The 26,239-nt window shown below is 45.4% G+C and overlaps 1 protein-coding gene across 4 annotated transcripts in view; it reads left to right on the forward strand.

The window, feature by feature from the left end:
* CCDC180 (coiled-coil domain containing 180) overlaps positions 1-26,239 on the forward strand; it is a 47,574-nt gene that overhangs the window by 16,393 nt on the left and 4,942 nt on the right. The window contains exons 16-33 of one of the 4 annotated variants that reach the window (XM_042480582.1): positions 770-809; positions 3,801-4,102; positions 5,152-5,369; positions 6,260-6,435; positions 7,112-7,292; positions 8,423-8,569; positions 10,265-10,409; positions 10,517-10,633; positions 11,397-11,495; positions 12,357-12,455; positions 13,568-13,761; positions 15,153-15,229; positions 17,617-17,725; positions 20,722-20,805; positions 21,770-21,842; positions 22,949-23,090; positions 24,347-24,507; positions 25,143-25,280. In XM_042480582.1, coding sequence (XP_042336516.1) covers positions 770-809; positions 3,801-4,102; positions 5,152-5,369; positions 6,260-6,435; positions 7,112-7,292; positions 8,423-8,569; positions 10,265-10,409; positions 10,517-10,633; positions 11,397-11,495; positions 12,357-12,455; positions 13,568-13,761; positions 15,153-15,229; positions 17,617-17,725; positions 20,722-20,805; positions 21,770-21,842; positions 22,949-23,090; positions 24,347-24,507; positions 25,143-25,280 — 2,502 coding nt within the window. The remainder of the gene's footprint in view (positions 1-769; positions 810-3,800; positions 4,103-5,151; positions 5,370-6,259; positions 6,436-7,111; positions 7,293-8,422; positions 8,570-10,264; positions 10,410-10,516; positions 10,634-11,396; positions 11,496-12,356; positions 12,456-13,567; positions 13,762-15,152; positions 15,230-17,616; positions 17,726-20,721; positions 20,806-21,769; positions 21,843-22,948; positions 23,091-24,346; positions 24,508-25,142; positions 25,281-26,239) is intronic. The other 3 variants (XM_042480584.1, XM_042480583.1, XM_042480585.1) reach the window with 3 other exon arrangements.

The following is a 26,239-nucleotide window of genomic DNA, read 5'->3' on the forward strand; positions in this document are numbered from 1 at the left end:
CAGTTGAGCAGGTTAGAAGCTGTGAGCTGATAGGCAGGACTGGGGAGTGACTGGGACCAAAGTGTAAACCCAAAGCCAAGATGTGAGAAGAAGTCAGGTTTGAGGACAGAAGAGCAAGACTGAACCCTACAAGAGCTTGGGTAAACCCTGTTGCTCAAGCAAAGGCTGGTGGCAACAGGGCACTCTTTCTCTTCTTCCCTGCCTGGAGAGAGCCTCCAGCTTGGGCAGAATCTACTCTACTCCAGAAACTTCTCCAAGAAACAGCAGCTTCCCATTGGTGATAACCATACTGGGCAGCTTCATGCTATTCCTGATGTATAACTGAGGTTTGGAAAGTGTGTCCTTTGTTGGGTAAGTCAGGTGTCTAACCTTTCTTTCTGCCTGTGAGCCCTAGGCAGAGTTTGTTGCTCTCCTTTCCTCCATTCTGCCCCTTTGAGGCAGTCCAGGCTGAAAGAGAGTGACAGGGCCAAGTCTGATCAGCACATCTCATGACTTAGTGGGGCCCGGGACCAATGCCTCGCCAGCACCATGCCAGCCCTCTGACAGTGGCAGCACACTGGCTCTTGGCTTGGCTATATGAAGCCAGGGTAAGCAATGCTTGATACCTGCCTTTCAAGATAGTTGTTAAGATTCAGAACAATTCAGCAATTGTGGAGCCCTTTGTAGGCTCTGAAACACTTCACAAATGCTGTCTGTTAACTGTATTATTCATTATTTTAAACACTTGATATCGTTTTCTATCTTACCTTTTGATTCTGTTTGTATTTAGAAGCCATTAGGAAGAAAAGAGACCACAAGCCAAGAGGAAGGTAATTTATGTTCCCCATCATGTTATTCTTAACCATTTAAAAATTGCCTCCTCGGGGTATGAGAACAGATAATGCCATGTGATCCTGTAGAAGACTCCATTCTCCATTCTCTTACTGTCAGGAAATTCTTCCTAATGTTTAACTGGAATCTCTTGTCCTGTAGCTTGAATCCATTGTTCCCTGTCCTAGTTCCTGAAAGCAGAAAACAACCTTGCTCCATCCTCAATATGACATCCCTTCAAATATTTAAACATGACTATTACTACACCTCTTAATCTTCTCTAGGCTAAACATACCACTTATCATAGACCATGGTTTCCAGACCTTTAACCATATCGCTCACCCTCCTCTGGACATGTTTCAGCTTGTTTAGATCATGAATCAAGATCAAGTAGTCTCACTTTGCTTTCCTCTTCCTTTGTTCTGGTGTTTTTTTCCTTCTACTTTCTTCTTGGAGTCACCTATTCTTTGTTCCTCTTGGTTCTCACTGTCTTCGGTTCTTGATAGGCTATTTTCCAATTCTTATTTGAATCTGACCAAGAATTCTTTTGCTTTTTCTAGAGTTTAATTTTAACTCTAGAAAAAGCAAAAGAATTTCTCCTTTAAATGAAAAGATGACTTCCGCTAATTTGTCTCAACTGAAAGGAATGCCTCTATAAATCAGTTTCAACACTAGAAAGCTATGATTTTTCCTCCTTTGAAGAATTCTTACAGGAATTTTCTTTCAAATTGTCATTGACTGTCATGCCTTTTTCTGAGATATCAGCAGTATGAGAACCTTAAATAAGTTTAGCAAACCTGTGGCTCTGTTGGAGTGGCTACTCTAGATAAGGCAGGCAAAAACACTCTTCAGACACCAGGAGCAATGACTATCACTTCTTCCATGTGAAAGACACACAAGCTAACTCAAAGACTCTGCTTCATTTTCTCGAAAGCTGAAACTGGATCTAGGCTACTCTCTTGTGCATCTCTGTCTTGCTTTTCTTGGATACAGTGATTCCTCTGCTTTTCTACCTCTGGACTGCTAACTACCTACATGGCTTCTCTCTCTCCCCATAGTGAAAGGCAACAATAAGCCTTCGTGGCATCACTGCCCAGCAGCAGTCCAGATCGGAGTGATCATACAGGGAGAAATGAAAGAGGTTGCCAATCAGTGGACCGAACCCAAAGTGGCATTGCTAATTACCTTTCCCACCAACAACTCAACCATTGTATTCCAGATCTTCAATTTATGCTATCTGCATCAAGGCCAAAATATAGAAGGAGGGTTCCACTTTATGCCTAGAAAATTGGTGCAGACAGTTTTGAATCGGGTGTAGTTGGAAAAATTAACCCAACGAATCAAATAAGCTAAGAGATGTGGATGGACTCTCTCCAATTTGGTTTCTATTCATTTGTGCTGCTAATAGAGATGAAGCTGATGGAGGACATAGAGACTTGTGGAGGGGCTCATTGAGCTAAAATGAGGAGTCAAGGTGTTTGACCCCATAAAACAGAGTACTGAAGAATCCTTAACAGACACCTGTGAATTTTATCACAAAGGGAAAATTGGAAGTTTAAAAGGGTCAGAACCTGCAGTTATCCAGTGTATTAGGCACAATTGCACAAATGGTTTTCACACGATGTTGTGCACAAACCGCTTAGAATCCCAACAAGAAAGTGACATGAACCAGGAAATAAGCATTTTTGGGGAAATATTGGAAATTCATTTCTATTTCATTCACAGATTCACTTTTTTGAGCAATTGCTTTAGTGTGAAAGCTACTTGCCGTTTATTCACGGGATTCTCCCTGTTTTTGTGTTTGTTGCCAGATTTCCCATGATTCTTTGGGGCAGGTTTACTTCCAGTGCTGCGGAATAAGTAAAATAAGTACCCATCCCTCTTCGTAGCCAGAGCTCTTAAAACAAACAGCTGATGCAAGAGCAGAGAGAGAGAGAATGCTTGTCTCACAATGCTTGTTTAAGTCCCGACGCTCTTCTCTCTGTGTGTGTATGTGTGTCTCCTGCTTCAGCCGCAGCAATCCCCAAACTGTCCCCTTTAAGGGATTTTGGACTTCAGCTCCCAGTATCCCAGGCTATTGGCCAACATGGCTGCGGTTTCTTGGAGCTGAAGTCCAAAATCCCTTAAAGGGCACAGTTTGGGGATCGCTTCAGCCTTCCCTCCTAGCCAGAGCTCTTAAAGAAACAGCTACTGAGGCAAAGGCAGGGACAGAGCAAGTGAGATAGAGAAAAGTTTGAGTATATCTGTCTGTCTCCTGCTTTAGTCTTCTTCCATAGCCAGGGTTCTTAAAGAAACAACTGCTGAGTGAAGTCAGGAACACATACATACACACAGATTTGTCACAGTCTACATGTGAAAATCATTTGCACATTTGATCGCTTTTTCAGGATGCAGGCGCTTTTATCATTATCAGGATAGAAGCACACTTGGTCCTGTTGTGCGAAAACCATTCGCACATTTATGCACAAGTGCAGATTGATCTCGGAGTCTGCATAGAATAACTGCTTTGCGTGGTAAAACCATTTGCACAATTGTAAGTTAATAACGGGTTCTTACCATTTTAAACTTCCAATTTTTCCCTGTGTGATACTCCCTATAGGAAGTGGCAGCTGAATGGCCTCTGCAATTTGCATGGCACTTTGCATAGTAAAGAAACCAGCATGGCGTGATTTTAAAGTTGGACTACAGCTCTAGGATTTCAGTGCCAGCTAGCCATGAAAACTCACTGCTTTTGCTGTTTATTAATTATGGGGGAAAGATAACCGTGCTAGAAAACTAACAGGCTGAATGTTGGCTGCTTTCCCAATAAAATTTTTAATTTAGAAGAAATGTAAATGTGTTAACTGACAGGTGTCTCTTTTCTTTCCCTCCCTCCCCAGTGTCCCTGGGAAATTTAAACTGTAAGCTGTTTGGGGAAGGGAGCTACTTCACTTGCATTGCTTTTGCCTGGGGCCCGTTGCCGATATCTGTCCTGTTTTGTGCCCTGTAAGCAGACTTGGCTGGGGATACAGAAGAAGAAGAAAGACAGGAGGGTGTCCTTGAACACAAAAGTGAACACCACCAGGCAAGGAAGGAGCAAGTTGACAAAGAGGATGAAATTGTCAATGCCGAAGAGTCAGAGAAGCCAAGAAAAATGGAGAGCTCTGTTCCTGAGAGTGAAGGAATTGGCATCCCTCGAGAAGGGACCAGTTTCATCCTGGGAAGTGGCCAGTTGGAGAAGTCTGATGAGGGGAGCTCTTCTGTGCAGGAGGCAGGAAGCATCCAGGAGGTGGAAGAGGCTGCAGAACACATGGTGAGGCAGGGAGCAGGTGATGAGGCCCCCCTTTCTTGCTGGGCAAAGGCCTGAGGACTTTGAGCCCCTTCGCTTGTTGGACTAATGATTTGGGAAAGAGAGCAGAGCTTTAGTGGGAAGTGAAAGGAAGGGTCTGTGCCCTGCTTTCTCTGCAGAGCTTGCCACCCACAGGGCTTCAGAGGGCTGGAGCTGAAGCCCTTGGTGCTTGCTCTCCACCTCTGCCTCTCTGTCCTTTCAGGAGAGTCCCCTGCCCAAATTGACTGCTGGCTAGCACCTGTGATCTTACCAGTCAGCCCCTTCCTTTCCCACCCCCTGTTTCACAAGGCCCAGGGCAATTCTGCATCTGCTTTGGAAGGTTCTTCATGAGGCTTAATGTATTTTGGAGGAAGTAAAGGACACACATGTGTCCATAAAATACATCAGTTCTACCTTACAGAATATCTCAAAAGGATTGCCAAAAACAGGGAGGAAATATGTGATTGAGAACCTCTTGGCAGATGCCAAGAAAAGTGAGAGAATGGGCATGAGGGCTGAATCCCGATGCCCGCAATTCACATTTTTAAGCTGGAGCCCACTTAGTATAGTGGTTTTAGCATTGGACTACAGTATAACTCTGTAGACCAAGGTTCAAATTCCAGTCATGTAAACCCATTGGGTTTCCTTGGTCAAGTCACTTTCTCAGAGTTGGTGGAAGGCCTTGGTGGCAACCTCCTCCGAACAAATCTTGCCAAGAAAACCCTGAGATTTCACCTTAAAGTGACCATAAGTTGGAAACAACATGAAGGCACACAAACAAAGCTGGAGGAAGAAGTTCCTTTCCCCACAAGGGACCAGTTCCAAACCACAGGGCCCAGAAGCTGCACAAGAACAAGTAGGCTGAGAGAGGCTGCTAATATATGCCTGGGAAGATTAAATCAAACCAGGGAGTCTTCCTGGCCTCATGGGAGCAACACTTTCCTACTGTCCCTTTAGTAAAGCCAGAGCCTTTGGTGATAGTTCTGAAGCCCAAACTTGGCGCCTTACCTAGTTCCTACTTTAAATCCTTCCAGGTGCCATTGTCTTCTTCACTGCTCGGCTTGACTGAAGCATCCATGGAGTTCTTCACCACTTCACATGGCAATACTTACAGAGTGTTCACAGTCTTGCGGAAGTCCCGGATCAGGAAGCCTGAGAAGTATTATGCTGGAAAGCTGAAAGACAGCATCCTGCCCTCCTATCTGGAACAGACCTACCTCTCAGAGAATTTCGTTACAGATCTGAGAAGGCAGTGAGTTGAGAGCCCTTTTCTGTCTCTCTCTCTCTCTCTCTCCCCCCCCCCCCCCCCCCGCTTTGGGCTTACAAGGGTAAGGAAACCACTCAGATCAAGGAAAAGGATCTCCACACACCTTCAGACCTTGTGATTCTATGCCTTCGCTCTTCTTCAACAGTAGGAGTCTCTTGAGGGTCAGGAGGTTGGTTCCTCCGTTATCTTGTTTTAGCTTTTCAGTAAATCTTTCATAAATTAGTGGCCACATGAGGGACGGTTATCTGGCCTCATCTAAACCTGGCTAGTTATAAGAGCCTGGGAGGCATTTGAAGCTGGGAGAAAACCCAAAATGGGTGTTTTAATCCTGTTACTATAGGAGTTCCCAGACTGCATGCTGCGAGAGATCTGCCAGTGTGATGTGAGAAAAACATACACTAAATGAAAAGGCAAAGGGAGGAGGTTGCCCATTGTACCCGGCATTATTCCTGCCTCTGGTCTGGTCTTTTTTTCCATCAAGTCTCTACTGGGTGAGGCATTTCTGCCTTGATCATCAACCACTTGGGCAGAGATGGAGCAGAGCTGGTTGGCCAAAAGGGAAGCTCCCCGTGATGCATCTCTGCTTGAGTCACTGATTCTCCAAGGAGGAGAAACACATGGGATCAGAGCTGACACTGAAATGCATGATGGGGAGCCAGACTGTGTTGATGGGGAAGGCAGTCCCACTGAGGGTCTTCAGTTGTTGTCCTTCTCCAGCCTAACAGGGATAACTCTGGAACAGAAGTAGGGAAGATTTTTGAGGCACTTTGGGCCTTCACAGCCTCTTGAGATAGAAGTCTTGGGAAGGCCTGTCAACAAAATGGTTATCCTCCGCCTCCTCTTCCTTCTCCTCTTCCTCCATATCCCACTCCCAGAATCCGGCTGCAGTTCTTTGAACACTTGGAGAAATGGTTTGCTGACATCTCATCCCAAGCCTCCACCACTGTAGCCGCCAAGAAGGAAGAGTTGCAGTCGGAGCTACAGCTGCGCATCCACCTTCATGAGCCCCGGCGGGGCCGAATTGAGAAGGACATTTACCACGTCAGGATGGGTACAGAGATGCCCCCACCTTGCCAGCTGGGGATAGTGGGAGTGGCAATGTGCCTGACGGTTATGGGGAGGAACGTTGCCAATTTCCAGGGAGTTCCCCAGAAACCGGGGAATTTAATTACACTTATCCCTCCATATTCTCTAGGGTTAGGGGCAGAAGACCCCCGTGAATATGGAAAAATCACAAATAACAAAAACACCAGGTATCTCTCCAGGTATCTCTAGGTCCTCCAGTGCAACTCTGTGGTTGATGTCCGACAGACACTGACCATAGAACTGCACTGGAGGAGCTACAGAGGCCTAGTAGAGTATTATCTCTAGGAATCTCTAGGGCTTTCAGTGCAACCTTTAGTTAAAGTTGACCATAGAGTTGTGCTGGAGGACCTAGATATTCCTAGAGAGAACATATTAATCATATCCGTGAATAATCAAATCCACAAATATCAAAGCCGCAAATATGGAGGGATGAATGTAATTTCTTTCTGAGGATTTTGACTGAATATCCCAGTAAATATTGGGGAATTCCAGGGATTTGGGATTTTGGTAAAACATTCTGGGGAATATCTTTGAGGTTTGTTGGTAACACTGACGGGGAGGACTATCTCTTGTTTGGCTCAGCCAGTCCCTCTCATTTCCTGAACTAGAGGTCTCCTAGCTCACTCTCCTTCTGTCCCCAGCGGAACTACGGCTCCACAGTGAACGCTTGGTGCGCCACTGCGCAGGGGTGGTGGAAGCGCTGAACAAGGAGAGGCGTGCCTTCTTCAAGCTCCGGGAGAACCAGAACCACATCAGCAAGACCTTCCGGCACCGGATCCAAGACATGGAGAATATCTTCCTGACAGAGAGCCGAGCAGACAAGTCAGTTGAGCCTCCTTGCCTGGGACCTGGGGGCTTAGGGCGGCGGGGGGTAGGGGAGAGGGTCATTCCCTCCCTCCCTGCCAGCATCAGTATGGCACTGTGGTGCTGAGCTGTGGGCACTCTAGAAAACCAGGAGAAACTGGGTCCATGCAAAAACTTCTGCTACATTTCTTTGGGAGAGGAGTAGAAGGCAAAAGGGTGGCTTTGGCTGTGAAATTCCTAGCTTTCATTTTAAGCAAAGACCACATTCCTAGCCCTTATGGCTGTGAACCTCAGCCTCCTCCCAATATGTGGGATAGAGTGGCCAGAATCTGAGGAGGCCAGCTGCTGGCTGGGAGAGCTTGTGAGTAGCTGTGAAAATGGCTTTCTTGATCTAGCTTCTCCAGCTAAGATGACAGAACAAATGTGCAAGAAGAAGGGGTTCTACAAAATTGTTTTGTTTGCATAATTTCTGCAGGCTACAAAATTCTATTCCCCCCCCCCCCCCCGGGAAAGAATTTCAGTTACTTGGAAGAAGGATTTAAATTCTTTTAGTGTGGAGTAGACAGAGCACTGGGCCAGTGTGATATAGTGGTTTGGGCTTCGGCCTACAACTCTGGAGACCAAGATTTAAATCTCCCTCTACTCAGCCAAGGAAACCCAATGGGTAACCTTGGGCAAGTCACACTCTCTCAGAGGAAGGCAAAGCTCCTCTGAATAAATTCTGCCAAACAGCTCAAGCTGCGGGGCGCGCGCGGGGCGGAAGGGGTGACGCGTCCCATTCAATTGAATGGGCGTGTGCGCCCGTTGCGCCCCGTGCACCGCCGCGCTGCCGTGCACGAGCCCCATTGTTTCCAATGGGGCTTGAGCATAGGCGGAATTCGCCTTATGCGGAAGGATCCGGAACGGATCCCTGCGTAAGGCAAGGGCCGACTGTAATTCAATTCCATCTGCTTCAGTGGTGGGGCATTTACTGTGGAGTCTCCTCCATGAGGTGGGTATGATTTGAGAGTCTCTTGTAGGGAGTTGGATTTGGCCAAGTGTTGTATGCACTGGAGCATTGTGAAAACACTAGAGAGCAGTCATTCTAATATACGTTTTAGGTTTATTTCCCTAAGGATGTGTCCTGTCTCCATTTTCCCCCTTCTTAGGTTGGTTAGCCTCAGCAACAATCTCCACATAGAGCTGCTCAACCATGTGGAAGTGATGCAGCTTTCCTTGCGAAGTTACCGACAGTACTTGGAAGAGGCACTGGGGAAACTACGAGAGGCAAACACCGACTTCCTGAAAGCCTGCAGGTACTTGGGAACCAATCAGATACCCTCTCACTGCTCACACATCATTATTCTTTGTGGTTTTTATATTTGTTTCCAATATTTCTGTCTTTCCCTTTAATTTTAGCAGACATTCTCAAGGCAGCTTTTGCATCATGGAACATCAGTATCATCAGAAATAAAGATCCACCCCACCCTACCCATCATGTTTGGCAACTGGAGACTTTAAGAACCAGGATAACATTGTAGTGAAAATTAACTGTTGCTTTATTCCGGATTCTAAGACACACAAAACTACCCCATAACGGTTAGAATTAACTCTGAGTTTTTCCAAGTTAAACAGCACTTTAAAAGTCCTTTGTCCAGCCCCCTCCCATACTTGTAGCCCACACCATTTGCCCATTTCAAAGGTGTGCTTTGAAGTTTGCCTCTTCTCTATTTCTATCTCCCCACCATCTCCCAGGAAGGGCACCATCATAAATAGTCATAAACAGCCATCTGCCCCAATCTGCAATTTCCTTTTATTTCCCCCCTCTTCATCCTCCACACTTTGTTGACAGATTCCTATAATTCCCATGACACTCCCACAACATAATAAAGGCAGCTGAACCAATAAACTCTACCCCCATACTAACAACAGTTCCCCATCTCTCATCAGTATTGTAATAATTAAACCATTTCAGCAAACAGTCAAATCAGAATACAGTCATACCTTAACATAAAATATAACTACATGGCAGATTCTATAGATTCTAACACATATTGGCTGCAGGTAGTGACTTTTAGTTATTTAAGAACTAGCATGGGTGCTCAACAATGGCTTCTTTTCCTCCTGGAGAGAAGTGATCAGTGGGGTCCCACAAGGCTTTCTCCTGGGCCCAGTCCTATTCAACATCTTTATCAATGACTTGGATGACAGAATTGGGGGCATGCTTATCAAATTTGCAGATGACACCAAATTAGGAGGAATAGCTAATACCCCAGAGGACAGGATCAAAATTCAAAATGACCTGAATAGACTAGAAAGCTGGGCCAAAGCTAACAGAATGAAATTCAACACGGAAAAATGTAAGGCACTGCACTTAGGGTGGAAAAATGAAATGCACAGATATAGGATGGGGGACACCTGGCTGAATGAGACTACATGTGAAGGCGATCTATGAGTCCAAGTAGACCACAAGTTGAACATGAGTCAATAGTGTGATGCAGCAGCTAAAAAGGCCAATCTAATTTTAGGCTGCATCAATAAAAATACAGTGTCTAGATCAAGGGAAGTAATGGTGCCACTCTATTCTGCTTTGGTCAGCCCCCCACCTGGAATACTGTGTCCAGTTCTGGGCCCCACAATTCAATAAGGAGAAACTGGAGCATGTCCAAAGGAGGGTAAATGGTTAAAGGTCTGGAAACCATGCCCTATAAGGAACAACTCAGGGAGCTGGGGATGTTTAGCCTGGAGAAGAGAAGGTTAAGAGGCGATATGATAGCCCTGTTTAAATATTTGAAGGGAGTCTCTTTCCTTGGAGGTCTTTAAGCAAAGGCTGGATGGCCATCTGTCAGGGATGCTTTGATTGAGAGTTCCTGTATGGCAGATTGGGGTTGGACTGGATGACCCTTGTGGTCTCTTCCAATTCTATGATTTTATGATTCTATGATTGTCAGGTATAACTTCCAAAAGTGTGAATGCAGCCATAGACCAGTGTGATGGTTTTTTGTTCCCAGATTATTTTCAAATGGAGGTAACTTTTCTCCCGAGGAGCTGGAGGTTTTCATGAAGCGCCTACATAAGGAGAGTGGGCGAATTGATTTTGTGGAAGGCCTCATCATGATTGACATGGAGAAGATGGAGACCAGTTACTTGGAGCAGGTGAGCAAAGGTCTGGAAGGCCAGGTTTTAGAAAGTAGGCTTGGGCTGCAATAAGAAGGAAAAATGAGATTCTTCAGTAACTTTTTCTCTCCCTACTCCAATTCCAGGCTACGGAGGTGATTAGTAAGTTTGAAAACCGATTTCGTTACCTGACAATGGATAGGGTCTTCATGGAAAAAATCCAGCGATTTCTGACGAACATTCAAGTGAAAATCAAGTCAGAGGTACAAACAGAAGGAAAGAAGTATTGAGGTTGGATTTCTTCTCTTTGATCCTGGCTGAAAAGTTCTGACCTTTCTTTGTACAAAATTTCATTGTACAAAAGCTGGCAGAACTGTTGATTGAGGGATCTGCTGTTTTGGATTTGTTCCTAACCAACAGAGATGAACTGGTCAGTGGGGTGGAAATAGTGAGATCTTTGGCTGGGAGTGACCATGACCCTCTATGTGGATCTGCCTTTGGAAACTGTTTGGAAACTTAAGTGGGTCCAGAATGCTGACACCGAAGCCAGTTATACAGTTCATATAACTCCTTTGTTGAAACAACTTCACTGACTACTAGTTCATTTCTGGGCACAATTCAAAGTGCTAGTCATGACCTATAAAGCCCTATACAGCCAGGTCCAGATTATTTGAAGAACCATGTCTCTCCATACAAACCATAACACTAAGTTCATCGGGGGAAGGCTAACACAGCTATGTTTTTGAATTCTCTTTCTTGTTGTTACTGTCCCCTTAAACCATATTTGGGCTCATGAATCTGGAAGATTTTTCACTGCCAGAGATAGATCTCCTTCCACTCATTGCTTCTCCTCTTCACATCCTGTCACTCACATTAATTGTAGATGTATGTTTGAGAAATGTGTTCTCTTGTATATCTGATAATTACCCCCTCAGAAGTCTCAGACCCTCCAGCAAACTTGCTCAGTGTGCATTTCTGTGAGGCTCTGTTCAGCTTTTGGCTTCATCATACCCATTTTCTTTCTAGGTAGCCAAATCTAATTTGCAGACACAAACATTAAACTCGCTTTTGGAAAAGCTCCTCCTCAGGATCGATGCTTGCATCCATCCCAATGTGGATAAGGAGGTACGTTCAGAAGGTCTTCTTTGTGTTGCAGGAAGGAAGAAGGTCAGGTGCTATGGCTGACAGACTCCCTTCTGGGGATTCTTGCAAGCTTCTCAGAGACTTCCTCTGAGAGAGAACCAGAAATGGAGAACAGGCATTAGTGAGGGGAAGCCTCCCCACCCTCCCGGGCCACACATAGCTGGATGAGCGCCCTAGAGAAGTGAGGCCATAACCCATAGTCCCACTGAGCCAAATGAGTGGAAAGGCTCCACTAAACACATTAAAGGGAGGCATGAGACCAGATACTGCGATCTCAGGGATAATTCTGGCAGTAGCTCACTGCTTCTCAGTAAAAGGAAATTTCTATGTCCAGATGGAGTACATCTATCAGAATATCAGATGCTGAGGAAGAGTCATGGGGAAATCCAGCCCCTTCTGCCAGGCAGCAAGAGGCAACTAAAGCACTCCCAAAGGTTGGCCATGATCCAACTTCTGGTTAAATACCACCAAAGAAGGAGAGTCCACCACTCTTCCTTGAGGCAGTCCTTTCCACCATCAAACAGCTCTTACCATAAAGAAGATTTTAGGTGGAATCTCTTTCCTTGTGATTTGTCAATTGAATCCATTGGTTTTCAGACTGATAAGGTGGAGGTGGACTGGGCAGTTGGTGAATTTGTATGAATGCATCCACAAAAGGATCGAAGGATTAAGGAGGCATGGAGGGAACTGGGAGGCTGAATTGTTTCACCATAGCTTGGTTTTCTTCACAGCAGTGGGGCAGTTTGCATATCTTAAGGAAGAAAGATATCTATTGGGCGAATGTCTCTTTGTCCACAGAATTTGTTCCATAATCCTTCATTTCAGTGTTGTTGGTCTTTTCAGTCTGTCACTCCCGAAGGGCTCTATGAGTTTGCCAAGTTTGTGATGGACGAGTTGAAGAAGAGAAGCAAGTATCTTGACTGCCTGCTACTGCTGAGTCTGGTAAATCACTTTCTACAATGAGGATGAGGATGACTAAAACATACCTGCCAATTATACTTTTATTGGCCAACCAAAATGCACAATATACTTGTTGCAAGCTTTCGAAGCTCCATGGGCTTCTTCTTCAGGCGAGATGTTACAAACCAAACAGGAGGAAAAAAACAATTGGAGATGTTAGTCAGATGCCTGCATGTTGTTTCAGTCCTTAGTAAAGATATTATGACCGGGAGGATATCCTTTGCAGGCAGGCTCGTCCTCCTCCTGGCCATGCAACAGTAAGGAGATTTTCAAAGTCTAGGAAATGTAAAGCCCATTTGCATCTCAACAGGAACCCCTCTTTTGAAATCCAATATGTCTCCATTCCAGTGAGGTCACAGGCCTCTTTGTAAGCAGAGAACAATGGATTCCTCAAGAAGTCTCCATGTTTTTGCATCAGGAACATTTTTGTGATGTAGAAGTAAGACATGGGAATTCAGTCCAAATTTTAAAAAAATTGTTTTACCTTGGTTGAAGTCCCAGTCCACAGGCTACTCTTCATGGTTCCTCTGTTGCAGCTACATTGCAGTATCTCACAATACAGAAAACATTCAGGGGGAGCTGTGTTGGCCATTTAACAAATAAAAACAAAAATCCCTGTTGAAATGCAAATGGACTTTAAATTTCCTGGCCTTTGAAAATTTCCCTACTGCTGCAAGGCCAGAAAGAGGAGGGCCCTGCCTGCAAAAAGATATCCTCCCCATCATAACATCTTTACTAAGTACTGAAACAACATGCAACTGTGGGAACCTGGGAGTTTTCCTCTAGAAACATTTGGAAGGCTCAAAAAGATGACCAGCCATGATGTGCATGGTGCCATGCAAAAAAGCTGATCTCTGGCTGAGGAGTTGGCAATCAAGAGCCAGAACTGTGTGCTGCTTGTAGGGAAATCACATTGCTATAAAACATACAGTTGCCTCAGTGCAAAGAGCCACTGCTCCTTACATGGGGCTTCTCAGAGGCACGTGGTGGGCAACCATTGGCACATGGACCTTTGGTCTGATCCTGCAGCCACCGCCTCCACCACCACCTCCTCCTCTTCATCCTTATTCCTGCCTATTTTTCTTCCTGCACAGGATCCTGTGACTTCCATTGTCCAAGATCCCCTGGTCCAGACTTCATTCACGGTTTCCATCCAGTCCGACACACTGCTGCCAGAGAGCAAGATGACCATCATGGGTGTGGAATGCACAGCACTGATGAATGCAAGCAGGATGGGGAAGCCAGCCTTTGATGACGCAGCACTCTCTGTGGTCAAGCATCTCACTGGGTGTGCCTTGGGCGAGGAGTCAGGATGGTCCTAGGCCTTGCATGTGGTGGAGGGTGGAAGGTGATACAAGCTACAGGACTATTGGGAGGGGGCAGGAGAAGAAGGGAGAGCTCAGCTTGGGTCTTTAAGCTGCCCTAGGGAATAATGCCAAATGTACTATCTGGACATTTGCACAGGTATGTTGGTAAACTTAGTTCTTTGTTGTCTCACACAAATGAGTTTTAAGTCAGTGCCCAATTTGGTTTGGAACTTTCTGAACCTGAGTAGCTAATTAGCAAGAACCCTGCGCCCCTTCCATTATCAGATGCCACGCTCCAAGCTACTCGGTTCAGTTCTCTTTTGTGTGACCAGCAGCATTAGGGACTGTCACTCTTCATACTTAGTTATTTTCACTAAGGGGCTCTTCTTTCTGAGACCTGTCAAAAAGAAGGAAGTCAAAACCTGGTATGGAGTCTAGTCAGGCTCCAGTATACTGTATGGATTGTGCAAGGACCAACTGAGTTGGACTGAGCCATGGTTGAAACCAGCAGAAGAACTTGAATCAAGAAATTGGAAGAATTCCCTCTGAAACCCAAAGGATGCTGCACAGCTTTTCATATGAGGAGGGTAGGGTTAGCACAATCCCTGCCTCACCTGCCAGGCCCATGTGGCATTGCCTCCTGGTACTGGGATACTGCTTGAAGCCCCTTAATTGCCCAAGCCTAGTAGAAATGTTTGCCATGCTGGTTTGGCCAAGAGTGGAGACTTTTCTGTCCACAACAGAGGGAAGTCACCAGTGGAATGGCTCAGGGCAGGTCCAGTGGCCAGAGGCAGAAGATGGGACTCTAGACAGGTGGATGCATTTGGTGGAAGGAGGTGGAAGATGAGGTTCCACACAAGGTGGGAAAGGATCAGAAGGGCCAAAAGCAGACAGAGATGGTGGGGCCAGAGGTGGCTTTGCAGTTGAGGTTTATGACCCACAGATGTGGGGAAGCAGGCCGTGGAGATCCTAAGTGGGATCAGGAACACAGCTGGGAGGTGGCTGAGCTGGCTTTAGGTCCTCAGGCTTGCATCAGCTTGGCCTGGGTAGATGAACCATGCTAGTGGCTTTTCCTAGCACATGAGACATAAATAAGCATGAATAAGGTGCTTGATCACTCCTGTGGGGGGGGGGGCACATGCTGAGTGCCATTGTGCCAGCTGTGGAGCACTATAGCAAGGCTTCAATGCCCACCCTGTGCTTAAAGGGGCCAGCTGCTTTCTTTTGAAGCTGGCTGGACCCCAAACAAATGGGAGGGGGAAGGGACAGAAAGCCCTCTTCTCCTAGGAAGAACGCCTGCCTGCTTTTCCTCCTCATGCATGTCTTCCATGGGGCAGAACAGCTGACGCTGCCCCTGTTGAACTTCTTTCAGATTTCAGCGCCTCAGAAGAACGACAGACTCTTCTCAGGAAAAAGAGCCATCACAGACCACCGGAGGAGAAGGACAAGGTAACCTTTTATGGGGCCAAGCCCTTCAATTTTGTCAGGGCTGGCTAGGGAAACCAGCGGCTCAGCAGTGGCTTGGAAAGGGCATTGGGAGCTTTGTCTGGGCTCCAGAGGGAGAATGAATCCTATGGTCACTGCCTTGCCTGGGGCCCCAGTAGATTCCTTTTCTCCATGTTCACCCAGCATAGGAGATCCTCCTCTTCCTGAGCTCCAGGTTTTGAGAGGAGAATAAATCATGTAGCTGTAAGTCCATCTGCATAGTCACTGCTGCAACCCATTTATTAATGTCTTTGTTTTAAATTATTTATAGTCTGACTTTATGCTTAAAATATTCTCCAAAAGAAAAGCAGTGTAAAAATCATAATGCTCCTTTACATTAAGAACCTGTTGCATACAGAAACAGCAATAATTTACCATTGAATTCTGCCAGCAGAAATAATTTGATAGCACTTGAGTTACATTCTGCCTTCTGTCCAGCAATGGGACTCAAGGCAGCCTATTCAGTGTTAGATTTTCTCTTGCAGTCACCTCTTAGTCTTTTTATAACCTGTTCTGAGAAGGATCTGGAAGGTTTGAGCATCTGGCCTACTGGCCATTCCCATTGGGCAACTGCTGAGCCCCAATAAAATTAACCTTATTACATCATTAATCCCTTGTTTTATGGAAGACTATTCCCCCAGCTGCATTGATCAGACAATGGGAGGGCTCAGTGTCACAACCACAGAATGGTTATGAAGCGCAGAGCCTAGAGACACATCACCTGCTGCCATCTTTGGTGGAGAACTAGAGTAATACGATCAGATCACCTGACTCCAGTGAGGCCCCATCCCCAGCACTGGGGTCCCTTTGTTGACAGCAGAGCAATTTGAGCAAAAGGGCTTCTGAGTTTCCCTTTTGCCCATTTGGCTTTGCCTGCTGTGCTAAGGATGTGGCTCAGGGGCCACATTGTCAATTGACAAATGGCCTTGTTAATGAAATAAAAAGGCCTGAGCCATCGCTGCTGTGACTGGCTTCAGACTCAGCCTGGCTTGGCCTCCTCTTCCTACAGGGAGGACCTTCCATTTGTCTGCTCTGGGGGAGCTTGGTCTGCATTCAGAGATGCTGTCGCCGGCTCTGCTGCTGGTGGTGGCTTTTCCAGACTCAAGGGCCCAAGTACACTGCAGTCCTGTATCTGCTGTCTTCCCCTGCAGCATTATACTTCTTGAACCATATCAGTAGGAAGCACTGGAAGCATGCCGAAGGTTTAATTGTAACGAGACTAATTGGGAATGGGCTGCCTCCTGACATCTCTTAGCCCCACTCATTTGAATCCTTTCTTCACAGTCATGAGGCCTACAAATACACCTGCATTTTTAAAAAACAGTGACAGAATTCTTCGTGGTCTCTATGTCTCACACATTAGAGGTTTTGCACCTGCGCAGAGTCTCCATTTGGAGGTTCAAAAGCTGAGCAGATTGGCAAGTAGCCCTGCCCACTGTACTGAGCCTGCCAAATCCTGCCAATCTAGCTCCACCTTTAGTTCTCCTTTGCCTATGAACTGGCTAAATGCCCTCCTCTTGTTGGTGTGCGCCCCTACTCAACCAAGGCTCTCTCCTCATCTGCTGCCTTCCTCTGAGGTGTCTCTCTACCTGACCTCTGCAAGGCTGCTATGTGGTCACAACTGTCCATGTTTGTCTGGCACTACAGGCTTGAGTCTAGGTCATGTTGGGATGCAAGTTTTGGTCGTACTGTTCTTTCATCATTTATACAGTGACCTGCCCTTCTTCCACAGATAAGCTTTTCAGTCACCCTAATGCATGAGTCACAGAGACCACAAAGAAGAAGAATAGGTTGCATACTTGTAACTGTGGTTCTTCAAGTGGTCATCTGTGCTCTCACACATACCCACCCTAGCTCTCCTCTTTCAGGTCCCTGCATTTTTTGTGACAGACTCGAAATGAAGGTGGAGGTAGATTGGCGGGATTGGGCATTCTCAATACACAGGAGTGGGCAGGGCAACCCGTCAATCTGCTCAGCTTTTGAACCTCCGAATGGAATCTCTGTGCAGGCACAAAACCCCTAATCTGTGAGTTACAGGTAAGCAACTGTTCTTGCTCTGTCATCCAGCCTCCTGTGCATTTCATTGAAGGTACACCCACGATACAGTGCTAGCCATGGGTTGGGGAGTCAAGGGGAGAAGCTAGGGCAAAAGATGGTGAATAGGTCCCCCAACTAGTAAATGGTGGGTGGGCCATGCTGCCTTGTGAAAAGTGAGCCCTGTTTTTGCTGGCCTTGGAAATCACAACTGTACCTCCCCCCCCCCCCCCCCGCCCCTTGCCTGGCTGTTTCAAAAGCTGTCCCACCCCCCAGTTTAATGCTCTTCATTCTCTTTTCCAAATTGCTGTATCCAGTGCTATTGCCCTTCATTAATAAAGACCAAGCCGACAGCATCCAGGGTGGTCAACATGTGCCTGTTCCTCTGAAAAAGTCCAGTTCTGTCAGCAAGCGGATGTCAAAAAGGTAAGATAAAGCAAAGCTGCTAATTGGCAGATGAGGATTGCATGTTGTTATTTGGCTGCCAAGTCAACTTATGGCAACCTAGGAATGAGAGATCTTCCACTTTACTGAACATTATCATCTTTTCCAGTGAGTCACATCATTTCTAAGATATGCAGATGACACCATACTCCTAGAGGAAAATGTAACAGACTTAGAACAATTACTAAGGAAGGGCAAAGAAGAAAGGGCAAAGGTGCCATGCTCCCAGTCTGTAGCACCTCTTTCAACACAAAAGACATCTTATGGCAGGAATTCATGAATGGATTCCTGACAAAAGCCAGGCTTGTTCTGGAATATAAGGAAAACAAAAATAATGACCATGGAGAATCTACATAAATTCAACTTAAATAATGAGAAAATTGAAACAAAAGATTTCCTATACCATGGATCAAACATTCATCAGAATGGAGACTGTAGTCATGAAACAAGAAGACTAGGAATAGGAAGGGCAGCCATGAAAGAACTAGACAAGATCCTTTAGTATAAAGATACACAACTGAACACTAAAGTTAGAATTGTCCAAGCCATTATATTCCCCATCTCCATGCACAGATGTGAGAGCTGGACAGTGAAGAAAGCAAACAGAAAGAAAACCAATTCCTTTGCATTGTGGTGCTGGAGAAGAGTGTTGTGGATACTGTGGACAGGCAAATGGGTTCTAGAACAGATCAAGCCTAAACTCTTCCTAGAAGCCAAGATGACCAGATTAAGGCTGTTGTACTTTGGCCACACTATGAGAAGGCATGAATCATTGGAACAGATAATAATGCTAGGAAAGGTAGAGAGCAGTAGAAAGAGAGGAAAACTGCATGCCAAATGGTTAGACTCAGTCAGGGAGGCACGGGATTGAGCCTGCAGGGCCTAATCAGAACAGTGGAGGACAGGGGGTCTTAGAGATGTCTCATCCACAGGATCGCCATGGGTCGAGGTTGACTCCAGGGCAGTTAACAGCAACAACAGTCAACCATCAGGTGGTGTCCACATATACATTTATGTCTTTGGTTGCCTGAAGAATGTGTTTGCAGTGCAGTTAATCTCACAAAATTCAGTAAACCATTCTACTGCTTCATTTCTTTATCCTATGCTGAATTCTCTTACAGTGTTTAGTTCAGCTCTGTTTTATACTTTTTGCATTCCAATTGCCTATTAGTACCCCCATGTCTTGTTTGGTGTATATTTAATTTCTCCCTGAATGCCCACATAGACTCTATTAATTTTTTTCTTTGTGGTCTCTATGGGTCACACAAATGGGTTATTCTGCACCTGTGCAGTGTTATCATTCAAAAACTTCCAGAGCTATGACATCAGTATTTTGGTGTTAGTTCTATCCACTCTCCAAGTGACCTAGCAGCCTGCCTAAGCTCTCAGTTTGTTTTTATCTGCATCTCAGGAACACTTCAGGGCTTACTTTTACTGCCAGACTTTGATTTTTGTGTTTGACTTAGTCTGTCTTGGGTTTTGGTGGTTATGTCTTCATTAGTCGATTAACAAGGCACCTCAGGTACTTTTATGTTTTGGCAAAATACTAGAGATATATAGCAGCTTACTGTGCCTTTTGTGCTTGGCATAGACTGGTTAAAATATAGAGTGAGGCTAACAGCTCTACTATATGAGCAAAGCCTATACAAGTCTTCTCGGGTAGTTGGGAAAAGTCTAATTTGATGAATCATTGGCTTCTCATTCCCTGCCCTACCTCGATCCTCTTCAGTTCTGACCCCATTGATTTGTCAGACTGATTGGACCTCAGGTAGTCTTATATGGAAGCTACTTCTACATTGTCTAAGGAATGATGGGTAGAAACCAGACTGGCATTGCCAATGTCCTCAGACTGTACTGACACTCCTGTTGGAGGAGACATAATATGGGCCTACTGTCAGTACCATCTCCTCACTCCATACTGAGGAATCAGATGTACTAAAGGGCTGATTGCTGGTACCATCTTCCCACTCCATATAAAAAACAACAACAGAGAAAAGGGTTGCTTCCTGCATACCAAGGACTGGTACCATCTTCTCGCTCCATACAGAGGAATCAGGTGCAGTCAGGTCCTCCATACGAGGGGCCAATCATTAGTATGACCTTCTCATTACAGGTGGAGGAAACAGAAGTGGTTGGTCCTGCCTGTTGTTGATACCATGCTCTTGCTCCATATGGAGCATACAAATCAGGTTGGTCCCTCCATACCAAGGGCTTTGGACTTTTGTTTCACCTCTGAGCATGTCAGCAGGTGAACACCCTTTTGGCTTGAGTCCACTTGTGTCATCAGCCACAGTGCTGCTCATACATGTCCACTGCTCTACCTCATCAGCTCGTTGGGTGCCTTTCGACCTAGGAGTCTCATCTTCATGCACTATCGCTTGTTTCATTTTGAATTGTCTCATCATAGGTTTTTTGTGGTAAAAGGTATTCAAAAATGTTTGCCATGCCTCTTTCTGTGCAATACTAACAAGTGTTAGTTATCTCTGAGAGTTCCTCCACCAGTGTCCCTTCCCCTAGTACTGCTGCTGCTGATGCTCAGGAACTGTTTATCCCATTGAGACTGGCTCCTCAGCAGAAGGGGATCCTTCCAGCAGCACTTCTGCCCTCAGCATAGCCTCTGCCCTCACAGGAGCATGCAGTCCCACCACCACCGAATTGTGGTGTCAAGGTGGGGAAGAGTTGCATGCCAATAAAAGTTTGAGAGTGACATTCTCTCTTATATCCTTGGATTAGACGCATCTTTGTGCTTCTTCAGTTAGGAAGTCTTCCTGTCCTCAGTGCCCCCAGAATGGGTTGCCAACATTCCTGTTACCATGCTTATCAGCAGTTTGTGCCAGAGGCTCTGAAGGGTGCTTCCCTTCCCAGTGCCTTGCTTAATGACCAGATTGATTTGACCCTGGTGCCGAGAAAAGGTCCCACTACTGGGAGGGAAAGAGAGGCAGAGAAGGGCGTTAAATCCTTTCTTCTTTCCAATGCAGCAGCAGCTCCATCCATAAATATGCCAAGATAACACGGGCAGACAGAAAGTTGCAGATTTTTGGGGACAAGCCAAAAGAGACTGAGTAAGTCCTGTGCCCTCTTTTTCTTTTCCAGAGCTCTTTTAGAATTAAAATTCTTTCCATTTCTTGAATGCAGATGATCTGCTTCACTGAAATAATCCCAGTAGATGACATTTAAAAGACAACTGAGATAGAAGACCAATTTGAATTGGGATTGCTTCATGGGGGCTTGATTGTAGAAAATTTGGTGGTACTTGCTTTCAAAGAGATTACCATGTTACTTTGTTTGAGTACAAAATGGAAAGTTGGTAAGGAGGAATCTAGTGGCTCTCAATCCACTTTTTCAAATGGATTGATCAGATGTGATCTTCAAGTCACAGGTATTTAAGGAGACACCCACAGATCGACAGCTGTGTAAATAGTTTCCTACCTCAGCTATGCAATGTGCTTGAGTTCTGTCTGGCCCTGTAAGGCCCCTGCCTTGAACCAAGCCCCACCTCACTCCACAGCCACCTTTCTCTGCTTGCACCAGACCAAGGCAGCTGTATGATGGCCCCTGGTAAATAAAGTATCTTGTGTTGCTGCTGTTGTGTCTTGCAGCGTTTGAGATGCTCTCCTTTCTCACAGTTAGTTCACAGGGAGGGTCATTTCCCAGTATGTTAGAATCTCTGTTGTTCCCTACCTGAGCACCAGGGCTTTGCATATGAATGAGATTATTTGTTTGACTGCCAAGAAACCACCATTTTTTTTGCTCAGCTTTGAATGGTTTTTGGGGAGGGGTGGGGTGTGGAACATTGTTGTGGCTTTCAGCTAAGAGATGCAGCCACCACAACTGCCTGTGTTTACTGCATAGCCTTCTCATGAAATCTATATTACTTAGGATAGGGTCTCTCTTTTTTAAACCTATGTCAAGAACAGAATTTCAGTAGTGCTACTTTTACTTAGGATAGAGCCTAAGTAAAAGGCAGGATGAATATCATTAAATACTGCCATTTTCTAAATGCTTTTAAAATTGTTTTATGTTTAGTAATGACCATTTTAAAGGGATAATCTTCAATATCTTATGGGACAACTTTGACACTCTGATGGCCATTGCTGAGGTAAGAACATTTCTTTAAATGATTTTCCATGACTGGTGAAGTAGTTTCATGGCAGAACTAGCTGGTGAGAGAATCACACCCTCCCTCTCCAGAAGTCTTTAAAAATTTGGTGGGGAAGTATGAGATGGTATGCATCCCACATGCTCTCTCTTGCTACCCCCCAGCACACTGCAAGATATATAAGATGGCTCCCTGATGCCATTAGCGGTCTCCTTCAGCATCAACCAGGATGTGCATTTGGGAACGGCAATCTCCACTGCCTCAGAGCTGTGACCTATGTTTTTCTGGGGTGGTAGGTGGAAGGAGGGAGGGGACAGAGAGGGACACTCAGCCCTGACTCTGAACTAGCCAATGCAGGTCTTCTCTGATGTCTGACACAGGGATCCCTGGGGCCCCGGGAAGCCTATATCAGTTGATTACCGTTTGTTTCCATCTTTGTTTCTTCTTCGTAATGAAATATTGGCCTTCCTGGTGACTGGATTTTTTCGTAACAAAAATAGACAGGTCATGGTAAAAAGCCAAGAAAATACGAGAAGAACTATGTCTTTGCTAACCTTTGTAAAATAATGCAATGGAAGGAGGCTGGGGGGGGGAGTGTTGGTTGAGGGAGGGAATTGTCAGAAATTCACAGGGCCCTTCTTGACTCTCCAGATTTTGGATGGATATACTGACTGAACCCTTTTCCCTTATAAGCCCTACCAGGAATTTCACCTTTTCAGTGCCATTGTGAACTCTGTGAGTGTATGTTAAATGACTATACAGACATGGTGTACCACTCCCCACCTAACAACAACTGTGGCATTTTTGTGATGATAGCCATTTCTCTCTCCACACTATACTAGAATGTTCAGCTGATACTTGGTCCTTGTGAAGAAAAAAGATGGTGGCCCTGACATGCCCACTACTGTTGGGACTATGCATTGCAATGTTGGCCTCTGCTAGCCATAGTTGGGTCCAAATGGTGTTGTGTTCTTATGTCGCTCTTGGTGAGCCATTTAGTAGAGCATTGCAAAGCCACTAACCTCTGGGTTAGTGGCTTTTGTCTCAGGAGGCTTTGCCTAGTTCACTTTATCCCTTTTCCCTCTTTTCTCTCTGTCTTATAAAAGGACTTCTATAAAAAGGATAAGCATCAAATCACTCGGCCAGAGTACCTGCAAGAAACCTACGAACAGTGCATTGATGTGATGGGCCAGAAACTTTTGATGTATCAGCAGCAAACAAACGAGTACCACATTGCCTGCATTTCTGGTAAAGTCAGGACAGTACTCATGTAACAGGGAATAAATCCTGTTGAATTCAAATGAAGTTTGTTTATGAACAGAGAACTGTGCTGTCAGTCACACATTTTGCCTTTTTAAAAGGTATGTATACATTCACATAGAGATCCAGAGTTGTGTTGTGGTTGGAGTGGTGGACTAGGACTCTGGAGACCAGGGTTTGAATCCCTGCTCAGCCAAGGAAAACTGCTGGGTGATCTTCAGTGAGCCACATTCTCTGATTCTCAGAGAAAGGCAAAGATAAACCCCCTCAGAACAAATCTTGTAAAAAAACAACAACCCTGTGATAGATTCATTTTAAGGTTGCCATAAGTAAAAAATGACTTGAAGTCACATAACAACAAAATGATTCACTTTTGTCAATCTTTCCTTGCTTTTTCCTCGCTCTTACTTATAAAAATACTAAACTTTAAAATTGGACAGTCCCTGTCAAGCTAATTGTAGATACATACCACTGAAGCCAATAAAAAAAACAGCATGATTGTCTGAAGTCACATAGCTTTTAGTGGGACATTGCACTTCATTTGGATTCAGGCTAGTGAGCCTTCAAATATTTGCACTTAGGAAAACATTTATTCAAATGTATAAATAATATGTTTTATTCTGGGATGGACCCTATGCATTTCATAGATTTTTCTGAGCTTTAATCTTTAGTCACTGCCAAAAATTGACATTTTCTCTTAAGTCTCTTTTGTGTGTGTTGTGTGCCTTCAAATCGTTTCTGACTTATGGCATCCTTAAGGCAAATGTGTAAAGGGATTTTCTTGGCAAGATTTGTTCAGAGATTTGCCACTGCCTTCCCTTGAAGCTGAGAGTATGTGACTTGCCCAAGGTGACCCAGTGGGTTTCATGGCCAAGCATGAATCAAATCCTGGACTCCAGAGTTGTAGTCCAACATTCAAAGCACTATGCCACACTGGCTCTAGAGTCTTTTTTAAGTTAACCTATAGTATGTATAAAATGATTTGTGCACACAGTGATTCAGCAATCAGTGAACTTTAAATGTCTGTGTTATAATCTATTCAGGACCAAAGGAATGTATTACTAATGGTAAAACTTCTACATAAGTACAGGGTCCCCCATTAGTGTGACTAGTGACTAGTGTTTTTTGTGGCTTTTTCAGACTATGTGGCCATGTTCTAGAAGAGTTTCTTCCTGATGTTTCGCCAGCATCTGTGGCTGGTATCTTCTGACAGAGCTTTCTGTTTCTTTCCCTAAACCACACAGAATTCCGGGATCAGCTGAAGAGGTTTGAGGAGGATCTTCCCCGAGTCATTCAGCTGGTCATTGGTAAACATCTGAAGGATCATGAGCAGCTCCTCGTAGAGTCGACAGAGGAGATCCGGCGCAAGCTGCAAGGCCAGCTGCAGAAATGGGATGTGGCCAAGGTAAGGCATGAGTCCCTCAGGGGAAGCACCTCCCCCCATCTGACTTCACTGTGGGTTAGGAGAACCCCTCTGGGCTCTTCACAACCCAAGGCAGGCACCTTGGACTCCTTCCTCATCCCTCTTTCTGTCAGCACTGAACACAGGTGTGAGTCCTGGCACCAGATGTGCTGAGGCACAGGTCTTTATCTCACCTGAGCTGGACCCAGGGTCAGAGCAGGGAAGCAGAATGGATGTCCGGCGAGGGCTTGAGCCAGGTTGGCATGAGAATGTAGGGAATTGAAGGAAGCCAGCTCAGAAGAATTGAGGTATAGCAGTCCTGAGACAAGGGACTACATGCTATCAGAGTGGCTGAGACTGGTGCTTGCCTTGTGAGCAATGGTGGCAGGGGCAGAAAACAGGCTGGAAGGGCATTAGCCCCACCCCTGGCATTATGGCCTGTCCCTTTTGGCCTCTAGTCAGGCAGAGCCATCCACCCCACCCCATGGAAAGATGCAAGGCTGAGTAGACCTTGGAGCCCTGCCTGGGATTAAACGCACAACTGTGTGGCTGCTGTACAGGCATTTAACCATTGAGCCCTCCCTTGGGTCCCATTCTGCTGCAGTCTGAGCTGCTCCCCTGTTCCTCTTCCATACAAGGACAAGACCAAGGCGAAGCTTTGCCCAACTCTTGGGCACCCCCACAATCTGCCCCTGCTGGAAGCCTTGTGCCAGGAGGAAGCGGAGAGGGAGAAGGACCAGGTGGAGGGGATCCGACTCTGCACCAAGCAGCTGGAGGTACATATCTCTTGCATCTCCCACATTGGCAAAAGATGGCTCTATGGATGAGGGGATACTTTGCTTGGCAGGGCATCCATGCCTGGGGCAGCCTGCGCTCTTGCAGTCACCCACCAAATTGCTGGAAGACCTGTTTCTGGGCACCATTGCCCCTCACCTGGCCCTCTCCCACCACTACACATTGCTTCCTTTGTCCACTACAGCCCTTCAGCCTCTTTCCTTTATGGAGAGAGGCATTTGGAACCCTGATTGTGCTCTCAGGGCCAAAAGAGAAATTGCTCCAAAAGCAGAGCTAGGAAAAGTTGCCTTTTTGGATGGCAACTAACCATGCTGGCAGAGGAGGATTCTGAGATTCATAGTCCAAAGAGAGACTTTTCTTTGTTCTGCACCAAGCCCACCATCCAGGCATCCCTGATATCTTACATGGAGCATAGACATTAGGCATAAGACATAAGCATTTTCTTCCGTATTTCTTTTGGTGGTGGTGGTGGGGGGGTTGCACATTCTGGTTTTTGGCACTAATGGTTTGCTTGTGATTCCCTTCAAGGATACCATTAATGATAAAATCAACTTAAAATTGTATTGAATACCACAGATAGTATTGTTACTGATTGCAATAGATCAGGCCATAGAATCCAAGAGTTGGAAAGAATCACAAGAGCTACCTAGTCCAACCCCTTGCCATACAAGATACACAACTAAAGGACTCCTGAAAGATGCCCATCCAACTTCTGTTTAAAGACTTTAAAAGACCATCCTTCAAAGCAGTCTATTCCACTGTCAGACCTCTCTTATTGTTAAAAAAAAAATGGTTCTTCCTAATGTTTAGTGGAATCTCTTTTCCTATAATTTGAATCCATTGGTTGATTTTCTAGTCTCAGGAGCAAAAGAAAACAAGCTTGCTTCATGCTCAATATGACATCCCTTCAGATATTTAAAAATAGTTACTGTGGTTCAGT

This window comes from Sceloporus undulatus, chromosome 7 (assembly GCF_019175285.1).
Source record: "Sceloporus undulatus isolate JIND9_A2432 ecotype Alabama chromosome 7, SceUnd_v1.1, whole genome shotgun sequence".
Lineage (NCBI taxonomy): Eukaryota > Metazoa > Chordata > Lepidosauria > Squamata > Phrynosomatidae > Sceloporus > Sceloporus undulatus.